Source organism: Apium graveolens, chromosome 9, assembly GCF_009905375.1.
Source record: "Apium graveolens cultivar Ventura chromosome 9, ASM990537v1, whole genome shotgun sequence".
NCBI classification, from domain to species: domain Eukaryota; kingdom Viridiplantae; phylum Streptophyta; class Magnoliopsida; order Apiales; family Apiaceae; genus Apium; species Apium graveolens.
The window spans coordinates 12,569,150-12,589,540 of record NC_133655.1 but is presented as its reverse complement, the minus strand read 5'-3'; the positions used below and the strand labels follow the sequence as shown (position 1 = coordinate 12,589,540).

The 20,391-nt window shown below is 36.1% G+C and overlaps 2 protein-coding genes across 3 annotated transcripts; both read left to right on the top strand.

Annotated features, from left to right (window-relative positions):
* Positions 1-8,487: 8,487 nt before the first annotated feature.
* LOC141684056 (serine/threonine-protein kinase PEPKR2-like) lies at positions 8,488-13,414 on the top strand. 2 transcript variants are annotated; one of them, XM_074488888.1, is made up of 5 exons: positions 8,488-8,623; positions 8,723-8,830; positions 8,930-9,831; positions 11,378-11,674; positions 12,687-13,414. In XM_074488888.1, exons 3-5 carry the CDS (start codon positions 9,111-9,113, stop codon positions 13,049-13,051), a joined length of 1,383 nt encoding a protein of 460 aa, XP_074344989.1. In that variant the 5' UTR covers positions 8,488-8,623; positions 8,723-8,830; positions 8,930-9,110; the 3' UTR covers positions 13,052-13,414. The 2 variants fall into 2 exon arrangements, with proteins under 2 accessions (XP_074344989.1, XP_074344990.1); XM_074488889.1 differs by lacking the exon at positions 8,488-8,623 and having other exon boundaries at positions 8,645-8,830.
* A 2,575-nt stretch (positions 13,415-15,989) lies between these two features.
* Positions 15,990-19,204, top strand: LOC141686959 (root phototropism protein 3-like). The gene is made up of 4 exons (XM_074492075.1): positions 15,990-16,366; positions 16,781-16,850; positions 16,979-18,256; positions 18,428-19,204. The coding sequence occupies exons 1-4, from the start codon at positions 16,254-16,256 to the stop codon at positions 18,974-18,976; spliced, it is 2,010 nt and encodes a 669-aa protein (XP_074348176.1). The 5' UTR covers positions 15,990-16,253; the 3' UTR covers positions 18,977-19,204.
* The last annotated feature ends 1,187 nt before the right edge of the window (positions 19,205-20,391 follow it).

Genomic DNA, 20,391 nt, shown 5'->3' with positions numbered 1-20,391 from the left:
GGAACCGGAATACTTAACAGGTTAGGATATATACTTATTACGTCTTCAAAATACAATTTAAATAACAATATTTATTCATAAAATGTGATCATTCTGTCATTGCACTTAATTATATTTATGTGTTAATTAGATATGATTGGAGTACTTGAAGATTTTGAGGAAGTGAAATAAATCAAAACAAAATATGGTTATAGAATTATTGTGAAATTCAGAATCACTGATGGAAGGTAGTGCATACTATATTTTTTTATCAAAATTATGGGAATTATCGGAATACAAAGTTTATTCAATAAACATGGAAAGCATACAATTATGTTTTTGTAGAAATGTTCACGTAACAAACTATTTCTCTTTCAAAATTGCAAGGAATTCAAGCAAAGTAACCGTATGGGGTGATCTTGCAGTCAGAACTAATGAAAAATTCAATCAGGTTGAGGAGAAATCTGTCATTGTCATAGTTACAAGCACAAAGTTGAAAATATACAAGAATAAGACAAGATTAAAGTTCATATAGGACAATCGTTAGTTCACAAAAAATAAATATCATGCAATACTTTCTTTCCTGTTTCTATTACTAATATTAGATGTTCAATTATTTTTAAATTCAGATTCTACGCAAGCTACCATAATGTCGTCTTCAAAAGTCTATCTAAACCTGGATTTTGATACTGTAATTGAAATGCGACAGAGGTAAAAATTTCAAACCATTCTAACTACTTTTAGAAATATACATATTGTTCGCAGAAAATGAAAGTGATGTTATAATAATCGGCTTGCTGAGTAAGGTTATACACCTGGTGAAATTAAACCACCAACTCCAATTATCCAGGATGAGACAACTTTTATCGAGAATAAGACATTGAAGGACCTTTCTGAAATTACAGACAATAAGTACATAAAGGTGAATCAAAAACATTTATTACACTGATTATATTTGCTATAAGTTTATACTTTCCCTTTCCTAATTATCCCTTTACGAGGAATGATATAAATTATTGCAGAAATTTGTGTTCTGTGAGATTTAAGTAATTAGCGTCGAAGAAAAACTTAGCTGGTGGCATAATAGTTGTGGTACCTGTGAGACAGAGATCGATATGAAACAAGCAAGTCTTTTTTGTACTAATTGCAATGTCCCAATTCTGGTAGCTGAGAAGAGGTTTATTGTACTTCACTCAACAAAGCATTTAATCTATACTGCAAACTTTACTGATTATATTAAGGCTTTTCAGTTCAATTGACTCAAACCAAACATGTCATTTTATTCTCGTATTGAGGATAGTAATCCTAGGTGAAGATTCAACAGAGGCTTACAACTTCATTCTTATGGACCGTGCCGCTAAAAGATTGTTAGGAACAAGTGCAACCAAAATGCAAGCCAATATGATCAAGGTACATTTATTTATTCTATAACCCATGTCATTGTGTTATTTTAATGCAAGTTTGTAACTTCTGAGTAACAATTATAATTGATTATGCATAAACAGAGTAAAACCACTGGTTTCCCTCCACAAATTACGGCAATGGCTGGGAAAGATCTTAAATTGAAGATACTGATTTCTAAAGACAATATAGTGGCCAACAGTAGATTATATTATGCTTTTGATGTGGCGAATAATAATGCCTCAAGTTCTTCGATAACTGGAACAACAACGTCAAGTTACTCTTCTTCGACATTCTCAGATGTGAGTTTACATTAAAACATCAGCCATATTTAAAGGATTACTCCAGATATGTGTCAATACCAAGTGTACAGGTTGTTCAATTCTTTGTCATGGACTTAATGTAAATTGAAAATGCTTTCTCTTTACATCCAAATGTTTATCAGCTGTCCGAAAATGATCAAATAACGCCAGGTACCGCAAAATCAGCAACCAAGAAAATCAAAACGGTAAATCTTACAAAAATATATGTTTTATACAATTCATTGGATCTTAAGTACATACATTGCATCTCTAACAAAATGTTTTTTTAATTGGCAAGAAAAGTGATTAACAATCCATGACCGAGGATGATCATAGGGTTATTGCTTCAAAGTCTTGGATTGAAGTTCTTGCTCTTTATTTAATGCTTTTAAAATTGATAAATACATTTCGCATTAGACGTGATTGGATTTTTAATTAAACATTAGATTGATTATAGATTCCCTGCTTGGTTATTGGATATCGGTACTTTTTCTGCTTGGTTATGGTTTAGGATATCAACAATATTTTAAAATTTGTTTGACTTCAAAGTCATCCAATATTTTAGTGCAGGATGTGATAATTATATTTGTTAATTATTGAACAACAGATTGACCAAATTACAATTTAAAAAGTACACCGACAAAGGGTTACAACTGAAAAGATAAAATACAAAAAAAATTCTATTTTCTAAAGGGGAACGATCTACAATAATCGTTTGTTGTAGACCGGTTGATAACAAACACATTCTGAGCCATTGGATGGGGATTGGGTGGCTGGGATTAGGGGCGGACCGCGGAAAATTTCCGTGGTTGGATGGGACGGGCCGCTGAAATTTTCCGCGGTTGGGGGTGTTGCTCCCTTATCCCCAGCAACCCGACACCCTCCCACACCACACAAACCAACAAAAAATCCCCAACAAAATTCTACTTGGAGAGTGATCAATTTAGGCGAATTTTGGGCATTTTCATCAAGAAATTCAAGTAGTTTTGTCAACTCAAGGTATATTTCTTGTCTTAAATTTTACATTTTCATGGTGGATAAATTATTTGCTCGTATGTTTCGTGATAAACGTCAAAATGAAAAAAAAAGAGGCTGTTGATCATAATTTACATCTCGATGATTTAAACACTAGTGAAGAACCTAAAACCCCTGTATATGTTGAAGATGATGATTTTCTAGATAGAAATGAAGAATTTATTAATTTAGATGACGATTTGGTTGATGTTGAAGATGAAAATGAGGTTGAAAACGAGGTTGAAAATGATAGTGATAATGTTGAGGGTGAGGATGAAGATGAAGATGATAATGTAGAGGATGCAAATTTTTATGAAATTATTGACGGGGGGGAGTTCCATATTTGAATCAAAATTTTCAAAGTATGGATGAGGCCGGTCATTTTTTTAGGGCTTATGCTTTACGAAATGGATTTGCTATTAAAATTCAAGCTAGCCATCGTAATAAAGACAACGAGATATATGGTCGTTTATATGTTTGTAGGCTTTATGGAAAAATTGTCGTCGCCGAGAGTAGTCAAAATAAACGACGTAGAGAGGTTCTTCCTAAAAGCGAGTGCAAGGTGAGGATGTATGTCAATTATTAAAAGAAAAAACGTCACTGGGAGGTAACTAGCCTTGAATTGGTACAAAACCACGGTCTTGTTTCCCCTAGTAAGATTAATTTGGTACAACGAGAAAGACATGTCAACACCGCGACCCGTAGTTTGATTAAAACGCTTTATGGTTTGGGGGTTCGTAATTGTAAAGTGATGAATGTGATTGGTAACATTCATGAAGGTAATGACAAAGTTGGTTTCAATGTTCAACATGTTAGGAATGTGTTAAGAGACGAGAGGAAGAAAAGGTTTGAGATTAGTGACGCCCAAGCGGGGTTGGACTTGTTGCATAGGTTGAATGAAGAAAGTGGTTCTAATATTTTATTAGGACCAAAGTCGATGAAGAGAATCGCTTGAAGTGTCTAGTATGGATTGATCCGAGATGTATAATGGCTTACCAAAATTTTGGCGATGTTATGGCTTTTGATACCACTTATCGGACAAATAGGTATGCAATGCCATTTGTCCCACTTACCGGAGTCAATCATCATTATCAATCGGTAATTTTCGGGTTTGCATTGATGCGGGATGAACACGCGTCGACTTTTGAGTGGATTCTTCGTACTTGGCTTGAAGGTGTGGGGAATAATCCTCCATTGACTATAATCACGGATCAAGATCAAGCCATGGCAAACGCTATTGCGGTTGTACTCCCAAATACAACCCATTTATTGTGTTCTTGGCACATTAGTCAAAAATTCCCCGAGAAATTAGCTCATTATTATTATGCTTTTCCGGAATTCAAGACGGACTTCAACCATTGCATTTATAAATCTCTCACTAATTCGGTACCTCGGCTAAGTCATATCCTTGTGTGAAGTAGTCCATGTACTTCATTACATAAACACCGTAATCATTAAAGTTTCGTTGCTTTGGCCTGGACGGTAGAGCTAGGACATCGGCCGAAGTAGGGTCACGCCCCTCGACTGGGTGTATCATATGCAATATCCTCGGCAACAACCATGACTGCAATGAAATTATGATCCGAGAATGAATATAATATACAATTGGTAAGGACTATATAGAATACAGTAATAGTAGAGGAACATACCACCACTCGTATATCCTCACAATAATTCGGCTCGTCATACATTGAATTTATGATAAGACCTTCAAATCGTCTAGTACCGAACATGAACAAAACCCAATGCACATCTCCGACACAACATGGGATGAATATGTAGTCCGCCTCGAGAATAGAAGGACCAACAGTAGCACTGGAAAAACCAGTAAAACTACGTAATGCTTTATTCCATGCCCTCTGCAATGTATCTCCACCGACCCTCGATGCTTTTCTGATTTTCTTCACATGTCCTTTCCCAAGAACCATGAAGTAGGGATCCATGAAATAATAGACGGGTTTCCTCTCCCATATACCTCCAGTGTGAATCTCCTCCTCCCGACTCCTTAGCAATTTCTGAAAATATATATGAATGCAACAAGTAAAATAAATGCAACAAGTAAAATGAATGCAACAACTAAAATGAATGCAACAACTAAAATGTATTACAACTAAAATGTATTAGCAATGAGTAACGAACAATACCATATAAGTGTACATGATCCTATCATCAACCCATGTTCCTGGAGCCAGAGTCTGCATAGCTGATGCATGGACGTGATAATCCTGAACACTAAGACCACCGGGAATCCTCGGCGCCATCCCAAAGCCCCATCCCCAATCTGAATATATAGCATTCTTCTTTGTCATGCTGAGACTCTTAGTGATACTCCACTTGTCCTCTTTCATCCTGCGGGATGCAAGCTTCGCGTGCCTACTAGATGAGGCAATAGCCTGGGGTGGATGAGACACATGTTGGGATGGCTGTGTCATGTCAATGACATCTTGGGCAGGAATGGCTGGAATGTCAAAGTTGTCAGCCAAAAGTGCAATGAAATCTGGTTTTATGTTCTGAAATGTGGGAGGTCTGTAGGCGGGTCCTTTGATCTTCTTCATCAATCGAGAGAATGGTGTGAGGAAGGTACCAGAAATCCTCCCAAACTCCTCCACAAACTCAGGAGGAATCCAAGCATCCAGCTGCTTCAACATATTAAGCCCGACAACCATCTACAAACAAAAACAAGCAAACATTTTTTCATTAATTCCACAAGGATATCATATCATCAAGATTAAATACGTGTGAATGCAAATTTTGTAGTGTGTGGTGGTGTAATGTGAAATATGCTTATTTATAAAACACTTACAACTTCATATCCCTCGAGGCTATCATACAACTCCATCGTCTTGTACTGCTGCTGAGGCTGTGGATCGGGCTTCCCTATGCGCATACGAGATATATCAGCATACTACGCCATGTAATCAGCCTCCGAAGCTATGTCTACCGAGTCATCAACAAGTCCATCCAAATCTGAACAGAACCTGGCCCATTTGCCAATATCAATAAACCACCGCACCAGTCAATCCTCCCCTGCAAACGTGGCATCCTTAGCCCCCTATAACCAACCATGTTCACCGATGCCCGTGGAATCTGGGGAATAGAACCAAACTGTCTCGACACCCTATCCGGATGCTGCCACTCGACCACGTCATAACATACAAGGGGAACTCGACCGCACCCAGCTAACTGTGCCTGTATCATCTCACTGTCCATAACATCCTCGAACCTAGCATATGGCCTCCAGACCACCTCATCACCAGCAACACCATCAAACTCACCCCTATAGAACGGTAAGCTGTGGTGAGGACCTGACATCCCGCGCTTCTTCGAAACCACGACATGAGTATCACTAGAATAGGCCCATCCCTCAGCAACCGGATAATCCTCCTGACCTGGAGATCGTAAAGGCACGCCAATACGAGGAAATCTCTCGTAAGACCAAACCTGTAACACCCAGACACAACAAGCAATGCTCTTGCTGCCCTTCCTTGCAGCAATCTCCAAACCCCGGTATATATGAGCTAACACAGCTGCACCCCAAGCATAATAAGGAATCTCCCGCATATTAATCAATGGGTGCATATACCGAACATGAACAAAAGACCGGTTGATGCTGGGGAAGAGGATACAACCCATAAGGAATAGCAGATACGCCTTAGTATGTACAACCGTGGCCCTCATATTGTTCTTCTCAGGCTTCTATGCACCATATCTCTCAAACAACCACCCTAGCTTGATGTTATTTCGATACAAAGCCTCCTTCACCTCCTCATCGGTCAAAGGCTCAAACCAGTTATTAGCAAAATACGCAGCCTTGTACTCTATCACCCCACAAGTCAGTGCATCCCCCTGAATTAGCAACTCTAGAATAAACCCTACATCCTCCAGTGTAACAGTCATCTCCCCCTGCCTCGTGAAGAAAGTGTTGGTCTCAGGTCTCCAACGCTCTACCAAAGCAGATATCAACCGAGTGTCAGTAGCCAAGACAACAGCAGGGTCTGCAAAAATTCCAAACCCAAACATGTGTAGCAATTCCCGTTGTGGTCTCCTTAACTTCCACAAGTGCAATGACTTGTTCCCCGAATAACTCTGCAACTCATCTCTCCCTACACCATCCCAAACATCCTCACTGACGTGATATCGATTATCCCAAATAACATTATGTGCGTTCGGACCGGGCAACATATTCCCGAAATCAGCAAAATTATCCATACCTGAAAATATTGTCAACAAAATTCATCAATCACCACAATAAAAACACCACAACGTACACAATAAAAACAATCACCACATATATAAACACCAAATTCACAATACATTCGAAATAATTACCCATAATTTGCAACAAAATCATATGTTAATTACATCCATACTTTTACACTAACATAACTCGAATTTACCACTAAATTTATCATTACAAATTCGAACTTTGACAAAATTATGATGAATTATCCTAAAATTTTAAAACTAAAATTCAAATTATAAATAAAGTTCCTAAAAATTCGAATTTACTATTTAGCACTAAAATTATCACGAATAATCCTAAAATTAATCCTAAATATTCGAATTATCCTAAAATTGTAAAACTAAAATTCGAATTATAAATAAATTAAGGGTTAATAATTTGAATTATCCTAAAAATTTTCCTAAAAATTCGAATATACTATTTAGCACTAAAATTATCACGAATAATCCTAAAATTAATCCTAAATATTCGAATTATCACTAAAATTGTAACACTAAAATTCGAATTATAAATAAATTAAGGGTTAATAATTCGAATTATCCTAAAAATTATCCTAAAAACTCGATTTTACTATTTAGCACTAAAATTATCACGAATAATCCTAAATATTCGAATTATCACTAAATTATCACTAAATTTAACACTAAATTTAGCAATAATATTCGAATTTACAGATTTTTCATTACATTCAAATTCGAATTATAATAAAAAAAATCTAATTTAATACGTAATTATTAAAATTTTGAATCAAAATTGTAAATTCGATTTTATATACACTCAATTAATTCTAAATTAACACTAATTTATCCTAAAAATTGAATTAAATCAAGTCCAAATTATGAACCCTAGAAATTCTAAAAATTTGAATTTAATCATACTACGATTCATATGATAATTCATACATTAATTAACCCTAAATATTTGTATTACATACACAAAATCAGATTTATAACAAGAAAAAAAACACAAGTTCATATCAATAAAACTGTAAATAACATAAAGATATCGATTATATACCTTGATTAGTGAAAAAGAAGACTGATTTTGCTTCAAATAGTGCTTTGCTGTGGGTGTTGCTCCTGCGGTGCTCTGCGGCTGCTGTTGCTGTCTGATATACTCTGCGCCTGCTGTTGTGTTTGTGAATGAATTGTGTTTGAGAGTATGTGTTTGCCAAGGATTAAGTAAACAAAAAACGCCACCAACCGCTGAAAATTTCCGCGGTCCGTTCGGATGGGTATTTTGGTAATTTCTCCGGACCGCTGAAACTTTCCGCGGTCCCCTTGCTACTGTTTCAATTACCAGCCGTTAGATCTACCATGCAACGGTGGGAAAAAAAATATTTGTATACCGATCCACAACAAACGATTGTTCTAGACCGGCCCCCTTTTCTAAAATAACAAACAAGATGACGCTGACCAAATTACTGGTTTGTGTGAAAGTGTAATTTGTGTCGGATTCGGTTTTTGGGTAGTGTCGAAAAGAGAGGCCTTAATTGCAGCAAATAAAAAAAAGTGGAAAAATGTAACCGAATAGTTGCGGGAAATAATTGAAACAGTGGACTGTCAGTCGTACATTAGACACACACTGACAATACATACATACATACATACGTTAACTTTACCTTTTTCCCACAGATCAATCCCTTTCTTCACTCCTTCACTTCTAAGTTTCCTTTCTTATCAAGGTAATAATAATCCTACTGTATATTCTCAATTCTCTCCCATCATTTAACGACCTATACATATATTTGTATATATATAGCTGATCTGACCAAATTTTGCAGGTTACTACAAGCAGAAGCAAATGGGCTTCTAGAATCTCTGTCCAAATGGGTCTCAGGAACTACAGGAATCTGGGTTTTTTGTTTGGTCGGCCTCACTTTGACTATACTGTGAGTGTGTGTGGGTGTGTGTGTGTTTTTCTTGAAGTTTCTTGATTTGATTGTAATGGGGTTTGATTGTTTACTATGTTTTTGTTGTTTTGATTGCAGAATTTATTAAGTGTTTGAGTTTAATTTAGATGGGTTTTTGTTATCATATCAATTGTAGAGTTTTGATTGGTTTTTAGATGTGGGGTTTTGTCGAAATGGATGAATTGATTACGGATTTTTAGTTAGGGGTTTAGTTGATTTTAGTGACGATTTGGGGGTTTTTGGGGAGTGTTTTGGACTGATGGAGTTTGTTGGGAGGAAGAGAAAGGGAGGGGAGATGATTGAGAAGAATGCGATCTCGTTGACTGTGTTATGGTCGCGTTTGTCTCTTGATGAGTACTCGACGCGAAAAAAGAAGTGTAAGGAAGTAGAGGTGATTGAATCTAGGAAAAGTGTAGTTAAGGGAGTTGCTACTGCGCCTTGTGGGGTTTCGTCGTTGGATCCCCCTGGACGGGGTTTGAAGAGGAAAATTGGGTGTATTGATTTAGCGACACGAATGGGTAGGAAGAAGAAGATTGAATTGGATTATGTGTTGGGTGAAGTTATTGGTAAGGGAAAATTTGGGTCTGTGGTGCGGTGTCGGAGTTTATCTTGTGGAGAAGAGGTTGCATGTAAGACGGTGCGCAAAGGGAAGGAGATTGTGCATCGAGAAGTAGAGATAATGCAGCACCTTTCTGGGCATCCCGGTGTGGTCACGTTGAAAGCGGTATATGAGGATTCTGAATCTTTTCATCTTCTGATGGAGCTTTGTGCTGGTGGACGGTTGCTTGACAAAATGGCTAAAGAAGGGCTATATTCTGAGAGAAAAGCTGCTCAGATTCTGAAGGAATTAATGCTGGTGATAAGATATTGCCACGACATGGGTGTTGTTCACCGGGATATAAAGCCTGAGAACATTCTCTACACAACATCGGGAAAATTGAAGCTTGCAGATTTTGGATTGGCTGTTAGAATTTCAAACGGTAATTACCTAGGGTCTTGTTGTCTTTGTAGTTAATTGATTTAGGTGTACATCCTCTTATACACGAACAACCTCAAGTGAACTATTGTTATAAATAGTTATTGGATATATACAACTACAAGCATAATAGTATGTTCCTCAATCGGTTTTAGTGTTCCATGATCTATGCACTCGAGTTTCTTGACCACTTTGAGTTCCAAGTTTTTTATCTTCTGACGTGTCTAAATATTTGACCTTAAATGGATATAGACTAGGAACCCAGCTCTTCTTCCATCCTAAGCAAATGTCAAACACTTTGGGTCTTATTTTTCCTTGAAGTAATTTATTTTTGTTCTTTAGTTGATCATGTATTTTTTTTTGCAAGAAATGGTGGCATGTAGTTTACCATCATTGATGTGCAATTGTGATAGTACTAAAACAAAAAAAGTAGCAGTCTTGGCGATATGAATAGAATGCGGTATGGCTATAGGGAAAAGTAATGGAATACATGTTGTCATCATAGTAAGGTTATCCTATGAAAGCACCATTTTAAAGCAAAGTCATAATAATGAGAATTTTAAATTACAAGGACTTGGGAACTTTAGTAAATATATTTTAGGATAAGAAAAAAATTAAATAGACCTCAATTGTTACATGAATAGAGTATTGCATGTTTAGTGACGAGGGGTAATATAACATGTTACTAGTATATATCTGCAGCAGTCTTTGCTAAATGATATTTTTTTTAAATAATATTAAAGTTCCAATTGTCATTTTTTTTTTGTGATTACAAATATTAATTATTCTAAAAATTAATATGTTTTTTAGTCTGGTTGAAATTGAAAGCTAAAATTTTGCAATTCTACCAGGAAAGACGACGTTGCTTGTGACAATTTTCTTTTTCGCTGAAGCTAATTAAATGGGCATGACTGATAGATTTAGTTTGTATCGTACATGCTGTGTTGGGGAGTACTGGAGTCCATATACATTATGCTGCTCTTTTAGTCCCTTCGATAATTATCATAATTGCGATAGTATGATTTGTAGCACTAGTTTCTGTTGAGTATGTTGAAGAATCTAGTTTGCTGCTTCCTTGACTTGATAGTTAGGATTATAAAACCAGTTCCTCAAGATTCTTGTGTGTCTATTTCAGTTTTGAAGGAGGTGGAATATAACTTTTTGTTATTTAAATAAGAGAGGAAAGGTAAATAAAATTTATTAATCCTGAAGGTACTGGTAAATGGAATCCTAAATACTCTGCCACAAGCAAGATATGAAGCCAGGAATACACTAGAACAACATTATCTATGGATTCCCGCTACAAATACAGCAGAGAGTATAGATGAGGTCAAGTTTTCCAAAATCGAACTTACGGTTTGACCTTATTAACACTTCTACTAGCAATCTTTTTGGTTTTCCTGGAATGCTTGATAACCTTGACAGTCCAAGAAAACTCCAGTATAAATTTTCCTTTTTATCTTTTCATCTCTGGAAAAGTGTTGTACTTCCTTTTCATAAAAAGAACTCTATATCAGCTTACAAGATCTTCTAACTCTCTGCTCTTACAGGTCAGACCTTGTCTGGTGTGGTTGGAAGTCCTGCATATGTTGCACCTGAAGTTTTGGATGGTAATTATTCAACAAAGGTGGATATCTGGAGTGCAGGTGTCCTCGTTTATGCACTTTTGATTGGTTTGCTGCCATTTCATGGTAATTCTGTTGAATCAGTATTTGAGGCTGTGAAGAATGTAAACATTGATTTCAAGGGTGATAAATGGGAGCCAATATCCGAACCTGCTCGTGATTTACTTGCACATATGCTGACAAGGAATGTTTCATCAAGGTTCACAGCTGATGATGTACTAAGTAAGCCTCGAATGTTCCGCCAAATAAATTGCATTAATGACACAAATAATATATGTAATTGCAAGTCTATTTTAAAATGAATTTAGTCGATTTTTAAAAGAATATTAAATTTTTGAATTTTAATTTCAGATGTCTTTCATAAAATATATACCCACTCAGGTTATATCTCTAAAAAACTAAGTTTGAATCACTTTTCATTTACAAGTAATTTGAGTTGCTTTAAAAATAGATGTTAAGTAAATTTAAGAACTTAGAGCAACTCCAACAGAGTGCTTGTGTGTTCCTTAAAAATTATATTAATAAATAGGATCCTAGTTATTTAAGACATTTTAGGGTAGGACAACTCCAACAACAATCCCTATTTTGGTTCCTTAATTTTATAATAATAATAAATTCAAATCCTATTCATATTTTTTAAAGAAGAGAGAGAAAAAGATGTGAGAGAAGGAGGGTGAAAAAGGAGGGAAATGAATATTTAATTAATGAAAATAAGATAAGGAATGGTTATGCATTCCTCATCTTTAAGGAAGCAAAAGTGGATCTTAAGCTTTTAGGGAATTACTAGGATTCTGTTGGAGTGCAAATTTTGGTTCAATCCTAAAAATTTTAGGCAAGGATCCATTATAAGTAAGCTGTTGGAGTTGCTCTTAGTGTCTGTAGGAGTAAGTATTATGAGGTAATGTTACAGGACTTTGAGAATTTAGTGACATTTGTAGGAGTTAGCAGTATGAGGTAATGTTACAAGAATTTGAGAATTTAGTGACATGTAGGAAGTTAGCAGTATGCGGTAAATACTTCAGTTTAAGCATAACATTTGTATTTTTGTTGTGTGTGCTATTTCATAAGATTAGATTCCTTTCAGAAAGTTAAATTTGTCGAATTTTAAACCAGTCAAACATATTATGTTTCTTTCGCCACTATTTTCGTGGAGAAAATTTCTCATCTTCATCGTGCCTGTGGTCTTAAGAATGACCTTATTTTCGTCTCATCCATTTGAACTCTATATCCACAGGTCATCCATGGATACGATTCTACACAGAACCAACAGTAAACACTCTAACTTTGAGTCCGGGGTTGATTTATAACTTTAGGTTGACTACGAGACAACCGACTCTAAGTACTGACCTGATGTCTGACAGAAGTAAGGCACTAACCAGAAGCACTACAGGTGATGACCAGGGTCCTGTTTCTTCAACCCGCAACTCAGGTAAAAGACCTGCAGATAAGAGTAATGATTTGGTTGATGTTTTAGCCGAGGCAATCTCACGTGTGAGGATATCTGAGCCAAAGAGAAGCAGGTTACGCAGTCCTGCGAACCCAATTGAACAAGAATGTTCCTCTAACCTCAAGGTAAACAGCCTATGCGCTGCATTTTGACTACCTGAATAACATAGAAGCACATAACCCTGGCTGCCATTAGTTATAACTGGTAAAGAAACTCACTCGCTCTGTTGAAGTTTTCTACTTGATGAAGCAGAAGCCAAGGTTGACCAACTCTTCGACCGTGACATCGAAAATGGTAATTTTAATACTTCAATGTTAATTAGTAGACTACTTTTGATCACCATTACATGTTAGCAGTACAGCCTGTAAACAATGATCGTGTGACTTTGACGACCATCTGTATGTAAATACTTGATGCTGTACATATAAGTTTTGTAATCTCATTTAAAAAAACGCATGCAGTGTAATAATTTAGTATTTGTAAAAACCCCTGGTGTAAACTTTTCAATTTTATCACATCAGACCACAAATCTAAGGAGGCTTTGAGAAATAAATGCGCGAAATACTTATTGAAAATTTTTTGAGTAAAATCATGTCAGTGAACAAAGGGCTCACCTTTTTGAATGCCTAAATCTCTTGTAGCGGTATGTCTCTCGCTCCTTTTATGTTACATGGAGGGTCCAACTTTGTCAAGACGAGATGGGGGTGTGAGTGTTTAATAGCCAAAAGGGTATCATCAGATTTGAAACATAAGAAATTATATTAGTGGATGGGAAAAGAAAGCAAATAATGACATTACACACGTTAGACCCAGAACTGGGTCCAACACTTGTTACCAAGAGGATGGGGGGCTCGAGTAATCAAATCAAGACTATATTTAAATTCCGTTGAGAATCAAATCAGATTGAAACAGTGATGCATGCAAGTATCTAATATTAGTACAACTGAGTCCCATACCTGAACCCAGAGAATGTAGGTCAGTGGACAAAGATATCAATGCCTCCACCACATGCTCTTTAGTACACTATACATTCCAGGCCATGTTTCATGTTTCATCAATATATATATTTCTTACGAGTATGAAATGAGAAATTGAGAATAAATAGCGATGGTCAAAAATTTCCTACGGCCTACAACTATCATTTAGCTTATTGCCTCTCCTTCAGTCTACGGGTAGAAACTTCGCTTTTACGGCCTACGACTTGCGAGCCTCCTGTCGAATGCCAACTACGCATTCCTTCTTCATCGCCGTAGTCATCCCTGAAATTTCGAAAAACGACACACCTGTCCACTAGTTTATCCTCGTCACCTATCCTAATTCTAGCCTAGGGATATGCCTCCCTTTCCGGAAATCCCGAGAGATGGACTCATCACTAGAGGTGAATAAAAACCAAGGAAAGAAAGGGATTCAGACACGCACACCTACACCTACATACATACATATTTAGAACATACAAAAAAATCTTCTGATAATTGCTACGATCGTTACGGTTTTATAAGCGACATTTCTCCGACCATGAGATAACTTTTTACTTTTTAAGGGGTCGTTTGATTTAAGATGTGCTATCGGGTTGAAATCAGGAATCGGTTAGAATAGCATGAGTATAATATATTATATCTGATATAATGTGTTTGTTTAAGTATTGAAATGAATTTTTTTTAATTTAAAATATGTTAAGTCGATAATTTTATTTTATTAAATATATTAATCTTAATATTATTTTAATATATTTTAGTTTCATAAATTACTTTTAGTATTAAACATATATATTTAATTGCTTAAATAGAAATTAAAATAATAAAATTAAAGTTGATACCTATACTCCTCCCTTATACCAATCTCCCTACTTGGATATAAAAAACCATAAAAAACCATATCATGAGGATTTGAGGAATTGGTATGTAATTTTATTTTTTTGACCAAACATCATATATATATATATATATATAGATTTGAATGACCGAAACTCATACCTGATCTCAGAATTTGACGAACCAAACGAACCCTAAATTACTACAAACTTAAAATTTATATTTGTGCCTAAAACCCACTTAAATGATAATGTAATGGTTCATTTTGTTACTTTCTTATATACCAATTTTTATTTGTATACTCATATCATTGTATTACTCTAGTGGGTATGGCCCTCATGTTTCATTCCTTGACGTTAAAAATATAGACGATCCAGGGATAAGAGTCGGGGGAAGTAATACGTGGACACGTGGTCTTAATCGATTATTTTTCGAGAATAATTATTTTGAAAAGTCCAAAAATATGGGCCCGCCTAAGAGTAAATAGTAGTACAAAATAAAAATGTAATGACACCCGGACATGATACATATATCAACCCTTAGGTTTTACGGCTAGTTTTTGTGATTGGTAACTTATGTTTTCAAATTGTAATGATTTTTTCGGCCTCAAAATTTGCATCAGTATACTCATAAAATCCTAAAATTTAAAAGCCTACATTTTCAGTTTTCGGTTATCCAATATATATATTTTTTATTTTGGACCAGAAAAAAAAGCGGGTAAAAATTGGCCGATCTAAGAATAAAATATTACGTTTTGAATATATGAGGAACAAAAAGATATGGTAGTGACCTACGAAAGGGCTGATGGGTGCAAAGTTTTATGATTAACTAAGATATATAAAAAAAGGACACCCTATTTTTTGTTTTAATAGTAAAGGCCCAAGTTCCAAACAATGGCAAGTTGTAATATGCACATCTTGAATCCTACAGATCCCATACCAGCTATAGTAAACTACCTTACACATTCCTTCTGCTGGTTTAACAGAAGAATGTTCTGTACCAGTGCAGGTGCATATGAGAATGACAGTACATTCTAAACTAAATACATGCAAATTTTTCGGAAACAAATACGCCTTTACCACTAGGCTGTCCGATATAAATTTGTTATGCATTAACTTTTTTTTCTACCATCCTGATATATTTCTGCTCTTAGTTGAGGAAACAATTTTTTTGCTATAATTAGACAGTAACATAATTATCACATAAAAATAGTGGATACAGGCAGACAAAAGAGACTAAAGCCTAAAGGTGGTATCAGTGATATTAGCTATGACTAGAGAGATGTGATATTTTTTCTGGGTATAAGTAAAGAATTATTAAGCAAATGTTACAAGAACAGTACAGCCCATTACTTCACAGCCTGTAAGAAACAATTCTTGAAAGAAGCCGACAATTAACAAGATAATTCCAAGCACCCCATGTGGAAATTTTCTCTCCTTTTCTACTCACACTTTCCTAGTTCTTCTGCCATGTTCTGAGCTCTTTAGTCTTGTAGAGAGTTTCTTTCTGAGTCTTGTTTTTGTCCAAGTATTTGGCTCGAAAAATGTGGGATTCTGAGAGTGACTCAGTTGGTGGCAGAGATTATGGCAATGGAGTTCTTACTACTAGCAAGCATGGTGTCAAGACTGAAGGATTTGAACAAAGAGGCCAGTCTTGGTATGTTGTCATGATCCACTACAAACCCTACTACAATCTCGCGTACTAGTTTAAAGATCGATTACAGTAGTACAAATCATCGGTTTGTAGTTTGCAGGCTAATTTTTTCGCAAGCTTGATATTTTGTTATAGAAGTGTAAGTGGATTTTATGCCTTAGAACATGGACATGACAGGATAGTAAGCCTATTGTAAAGATTGATATTTTGTTTATATGCTGAGTTGATATGAATTTTATGCCTTGAAAATGGACACTACATGGAAATTAACTTTATGTCTAATTTTATACTTTGCATAAATTTTGGTCTATGTTTACAAATATTTGTTATAGTATGTGTGGCTTAAAGTGATATATGTTGCTAAACAAGAGAACTTACCATAAATTTCTCAAAATAATTGTGTACTTTTCCTGCTAGGTTTGTTGCAACTGATGTTCCAAGTGATTTTCTAGTTCAGATTGGAGATGTTTCTTTCCACTTGCACAAGGTAGCTACTTTTGTCTTAGTTTAGAATTAACTTCCATTTTTATCAAGATCAATTTACTAAAATTTTTGGTCCCAAGTTGAATGACTATTGACTAATGATCTTTGTCTAATTTATGATTGATTTAATAGTATCCTTTGCTTTCAAGAAGTGGAAAGATGAACAGAATTATATATGAATCTCGCGAGGTAGAGTTGAGTAAGATTGCTTTGGATGAGCTTCCTGGTGGACCGGAGGCTTTTGAGCTAGCAGCAAAGTTCTGCTATGGAATTGCTGTTGATTTAACAGCAACGAATATATCTGGCCTAAGGTGTGCAGCAGAATATCTTGAAATGACTGAGGACTTGGAAGAAGGGAACCTTATATTCAAAACGGAAGCTTTTCTCAGCTACGTGGTATTGTCATCATGGAGAGATTCTATACTAGTATTGAAAAGCTGTGAGAAGCTATCACCTTGGGCTGAAAATCTCCAGATTGTAAGGAGATGTAGTGAGTCCATTGCGTGGAAAGCTTGTGCCAACCCGAAAGGAATAAGATGGCAGTATACGGGGAAGCCCCCAAAAATTTCTAGCCCAAGTTGGAAGGAAATGAAGGATTCAAGCCCAAGTAGAAGTCATCAAGTCCCTTCAGATTGGTGGTTTGAAGATGTTTCCATTCTTCGAATTGATCATTTTGTTAGAGTCATTAATGCAATCAAAGTAAAGGGGATGAGATTCGAACTGCTTGGTGCTTCACTAACAAACTATGCAGTCAAATGGCTCCCGGGGTTCATGAAAGATGGGCCGGGGTCAGTACTAGATGAAGGAAGTAATAGCAGCCATAGTAATAGTAGTGGTGGCAGTAGCTGGAAAGGGGGGCTTCATATGATCGTGGCAGGAACAAAAGATGATCCACCACCTGTTCACACAAAAGATCAACGAATGATTGTTGAGAGCCTGATAAGTATAATTCCTCCACAAAAGGATAGTGTTTCCTGTAGTTTCCTTCTTCGGCTGTTGAAAATGGCAAATATGTCGAAAGTGGCTCCTGCTTTGGTTACTGAACTAGAGAAACGCGTTGGAATGCAATTTGAACAGGCTGCACTATCTGATCTTCTCATACCATCGTACAGCAAAAGTGAGAGCACCTATGATGTAGATCTTGTCCAAAGGCTTTTGGAACATTTTCTTGTTCAAGAACAAACAGAAAGTTCAAGCCCTGGTAGGCAGTCAATGTATGACGGAACTCAAAGAGGCAGTAACCCAAATGCTAAAATGAGAGTTGCAAGGCTTCTTGACAGTTACCTTACTGAGGTTTCAAGAGACAGAAACCTATCAATGACTAAATTTCAGGTACTAGCCGAGGCTTTGCCAGAATCAGCAAGAACTTGTGATGATGGACTTTATCGAGCAATTGATTCCTACCTTAAGGTAATTCGGATCTTACTCTAACTGGTTTCTTTCACTTATAGTACCTGAAATAGGACAACATATAACATCTAGTACCTTATAGTGTCTATATCGATATTTCTATGTCATCTGACACCTACAATGGTTAGGATCCCAATTAATAATTTTCTATTTATATTTGAAAAATGGCAGGCCCATCCAACACTCTCAGAGCATGAAAGAAAACGTTTATGCCGTGTGATGGATTGCCAGAAGCTATCTATTGATGCTTGTCTGCATGCTGCTCAAAACGAGCGTCTCCCACTGAGAGTTGTGGTGCAAGTACTCTTCTCAGAGCAAGTTAAGATCAGCAATGCTATAGCCAACAACTCCCTCAAAGAAGCCGGAGATACGCAGTATCAACCAATTGTATCAAACAGAAACACATTACTTGAAGCAACACCTCTGTCATTTCAAGAAGGATGGGCTACAGCTAAGAAGGACATCAACACTCTCAAGTTTGAACTTGAGACTGTTAAAACCAAGTACCTTGAGCTCCAAAATGACATGGAAACATTACAGAGACAGTTCGATAAAATAGTGAAGCCGAAGCATACATCAGCATGGACTAGTGGCTGGAAGAAGCTGAGCAAGATGACTAAGATGACAAATTTAGAAAATCATGAAAGCGGGTCTCAGAATATTCCAAATGCAGAACAAACTAGAAAGACGCCTAGAAGGTGGAGGAATTCCATTTCATAAGACCATCCGTGCCCATTTGTGCTCTCATACACCGATTTCCGTATGTTATCGTTGTGTTTGGTTCTTTTTCAACCTTTCTGTTCTTCCTTTTTTTCGGTTCAACAATATTCAGTGTCCTGTTTTTGCCCTATTTTTTCAGGCCATGTTTTTGTATGTTTGGTTAATGATTTCCTATTTGTAATTTCCTGCGTTACTGAAGTGTTTGATATTGAAGTATGCTGTATAATATACGAGATTTTTATAATTTCACTATTACTTCTAGATAAATCAGCTCAAACATACCCAGTATGTTCCACTCGACAGTAGTGTACTCAGAAAGAGTAGAAAGACAATGTACACGAAGATGACCGGATTTTGGAAAAGATGAAGTTTTGTAGAATTATAAGTATCAAATTATAAAAGAGATCATGAAAAAAGGTAATCTATGAGTACTATAATTTTACCAAAATCTTACCAAATATGTTGTGTTATCAGCTATGATATGATATGAATTCAGATGGCCCTAACAAATAACTCCAAGTCCTGAGGATACCTTTATCTTGCAATCCTACCTACAGAATTGTACTTCCATTCTATCTCAATGAGTGGAAATGTATACAGTTCTCTTGAAGCTACAACCATTCAAGTATGTGGTTGCATATGAAGCCACGATCTCTGGTTATCTGGGACCGTAGTATGAACTGTTGATGACAAGAAAAGAACCAAATCGGAAAGAAAAGAAAGGTAATACTCGCGATAAGACTTCAACATTCCATCATGTTTTGCACCAGAAAAGGCAGTTCTGATATAACATGTTGGCCTACATAGTAGTCCTGAAAGAAAAACCAAATGAACAAGACAAGTTGAGAGAGAACTTCACATTAGTAAGTTGCTCAACAATGGTGGATACCATTAAGTCACCAACTACATGTGAATTATCAGTGTTGGTATAATCATAAGCCTCAGATATTCAATCATCCAATGTGATTCAAGTGCTGCAGGACAATGATTTTCGTAAAGATTTTTGAACGTTTATCCACCCACTGTACACAACTGATCCCATATCAAACAGCCAACTTCGACAAAGAAAATTTACTGAAATCCTCTATCGTATTATCTAAATTTGGTTCCTCCACTATCTTAAAAAAGATTCAGACTCACAAAGCTAAATTAGCAAAAGAATCACAATGCCAAAAGAGATAACCTTCAAACTCAGTTCATGTTGCTTATTGACATCACCATACACAATAGTGATAGTTTGATGAATACTCATTACTGACATAAAATCTAGCTATAGAAAACAAAATATTTAAAGCTTGCTGTAGAATTATTCCAAGATCATTCCAATGATTAATTTTGCGGGGTACCACAATCCGCCTCTTAAAAAAAAGAGAAAGATTAATGGCTATAATTCAAGAAGCAAATAGAGGTGGAGG

Excerpts from the sequence above, each read along its gene's own strand:
- LOC141684056 (XM_074488888.1), top strand. The coding sequence starts at position 9,111 with ATGGAGTTTGTTGGGAGGAAGAGAAAGGGAGGGGAGATGATTGAGAAG. Across the intron at positions 9,832-11,377 it reads GGCTGTTAGAATTTCAAACG|GTCAGACCTTGTCTGGTGTG; the intron begins GTAATTACCTAG and ends CTGCTCTTACAG. Across the intron at positions 11,675-12,686 it reads CACAGCTGATGATGTACTAA|GTCATCCATGGATACGATTC; the intron begins GTAAGCCTCGAA and ends CTATATCCACAG.
- LOC141686959 (XM_074492075.1), top strand. The coding sequence starts at position 16,254 with ATGTGGGATTCTGAGAGTGACTCAGTTGGTGGCAGAGATTATGGCAAT. Across the intron at positions 16,367-16,780 it reads GAACAAAGAGGCCAGTCTTG|GTTTGTTGCAACTGATGTTC; the intron begins GTATGTTGTCAT and ends TTTTCCTGCTAG. Across the intron at positions 18,257-18,427 it reads CAATTGATTCCTACCTTAAG|GCCCATCCAACACTCTCAGA; the intron begins GTAATTCGGATC and ends GAAAAATGGCAG.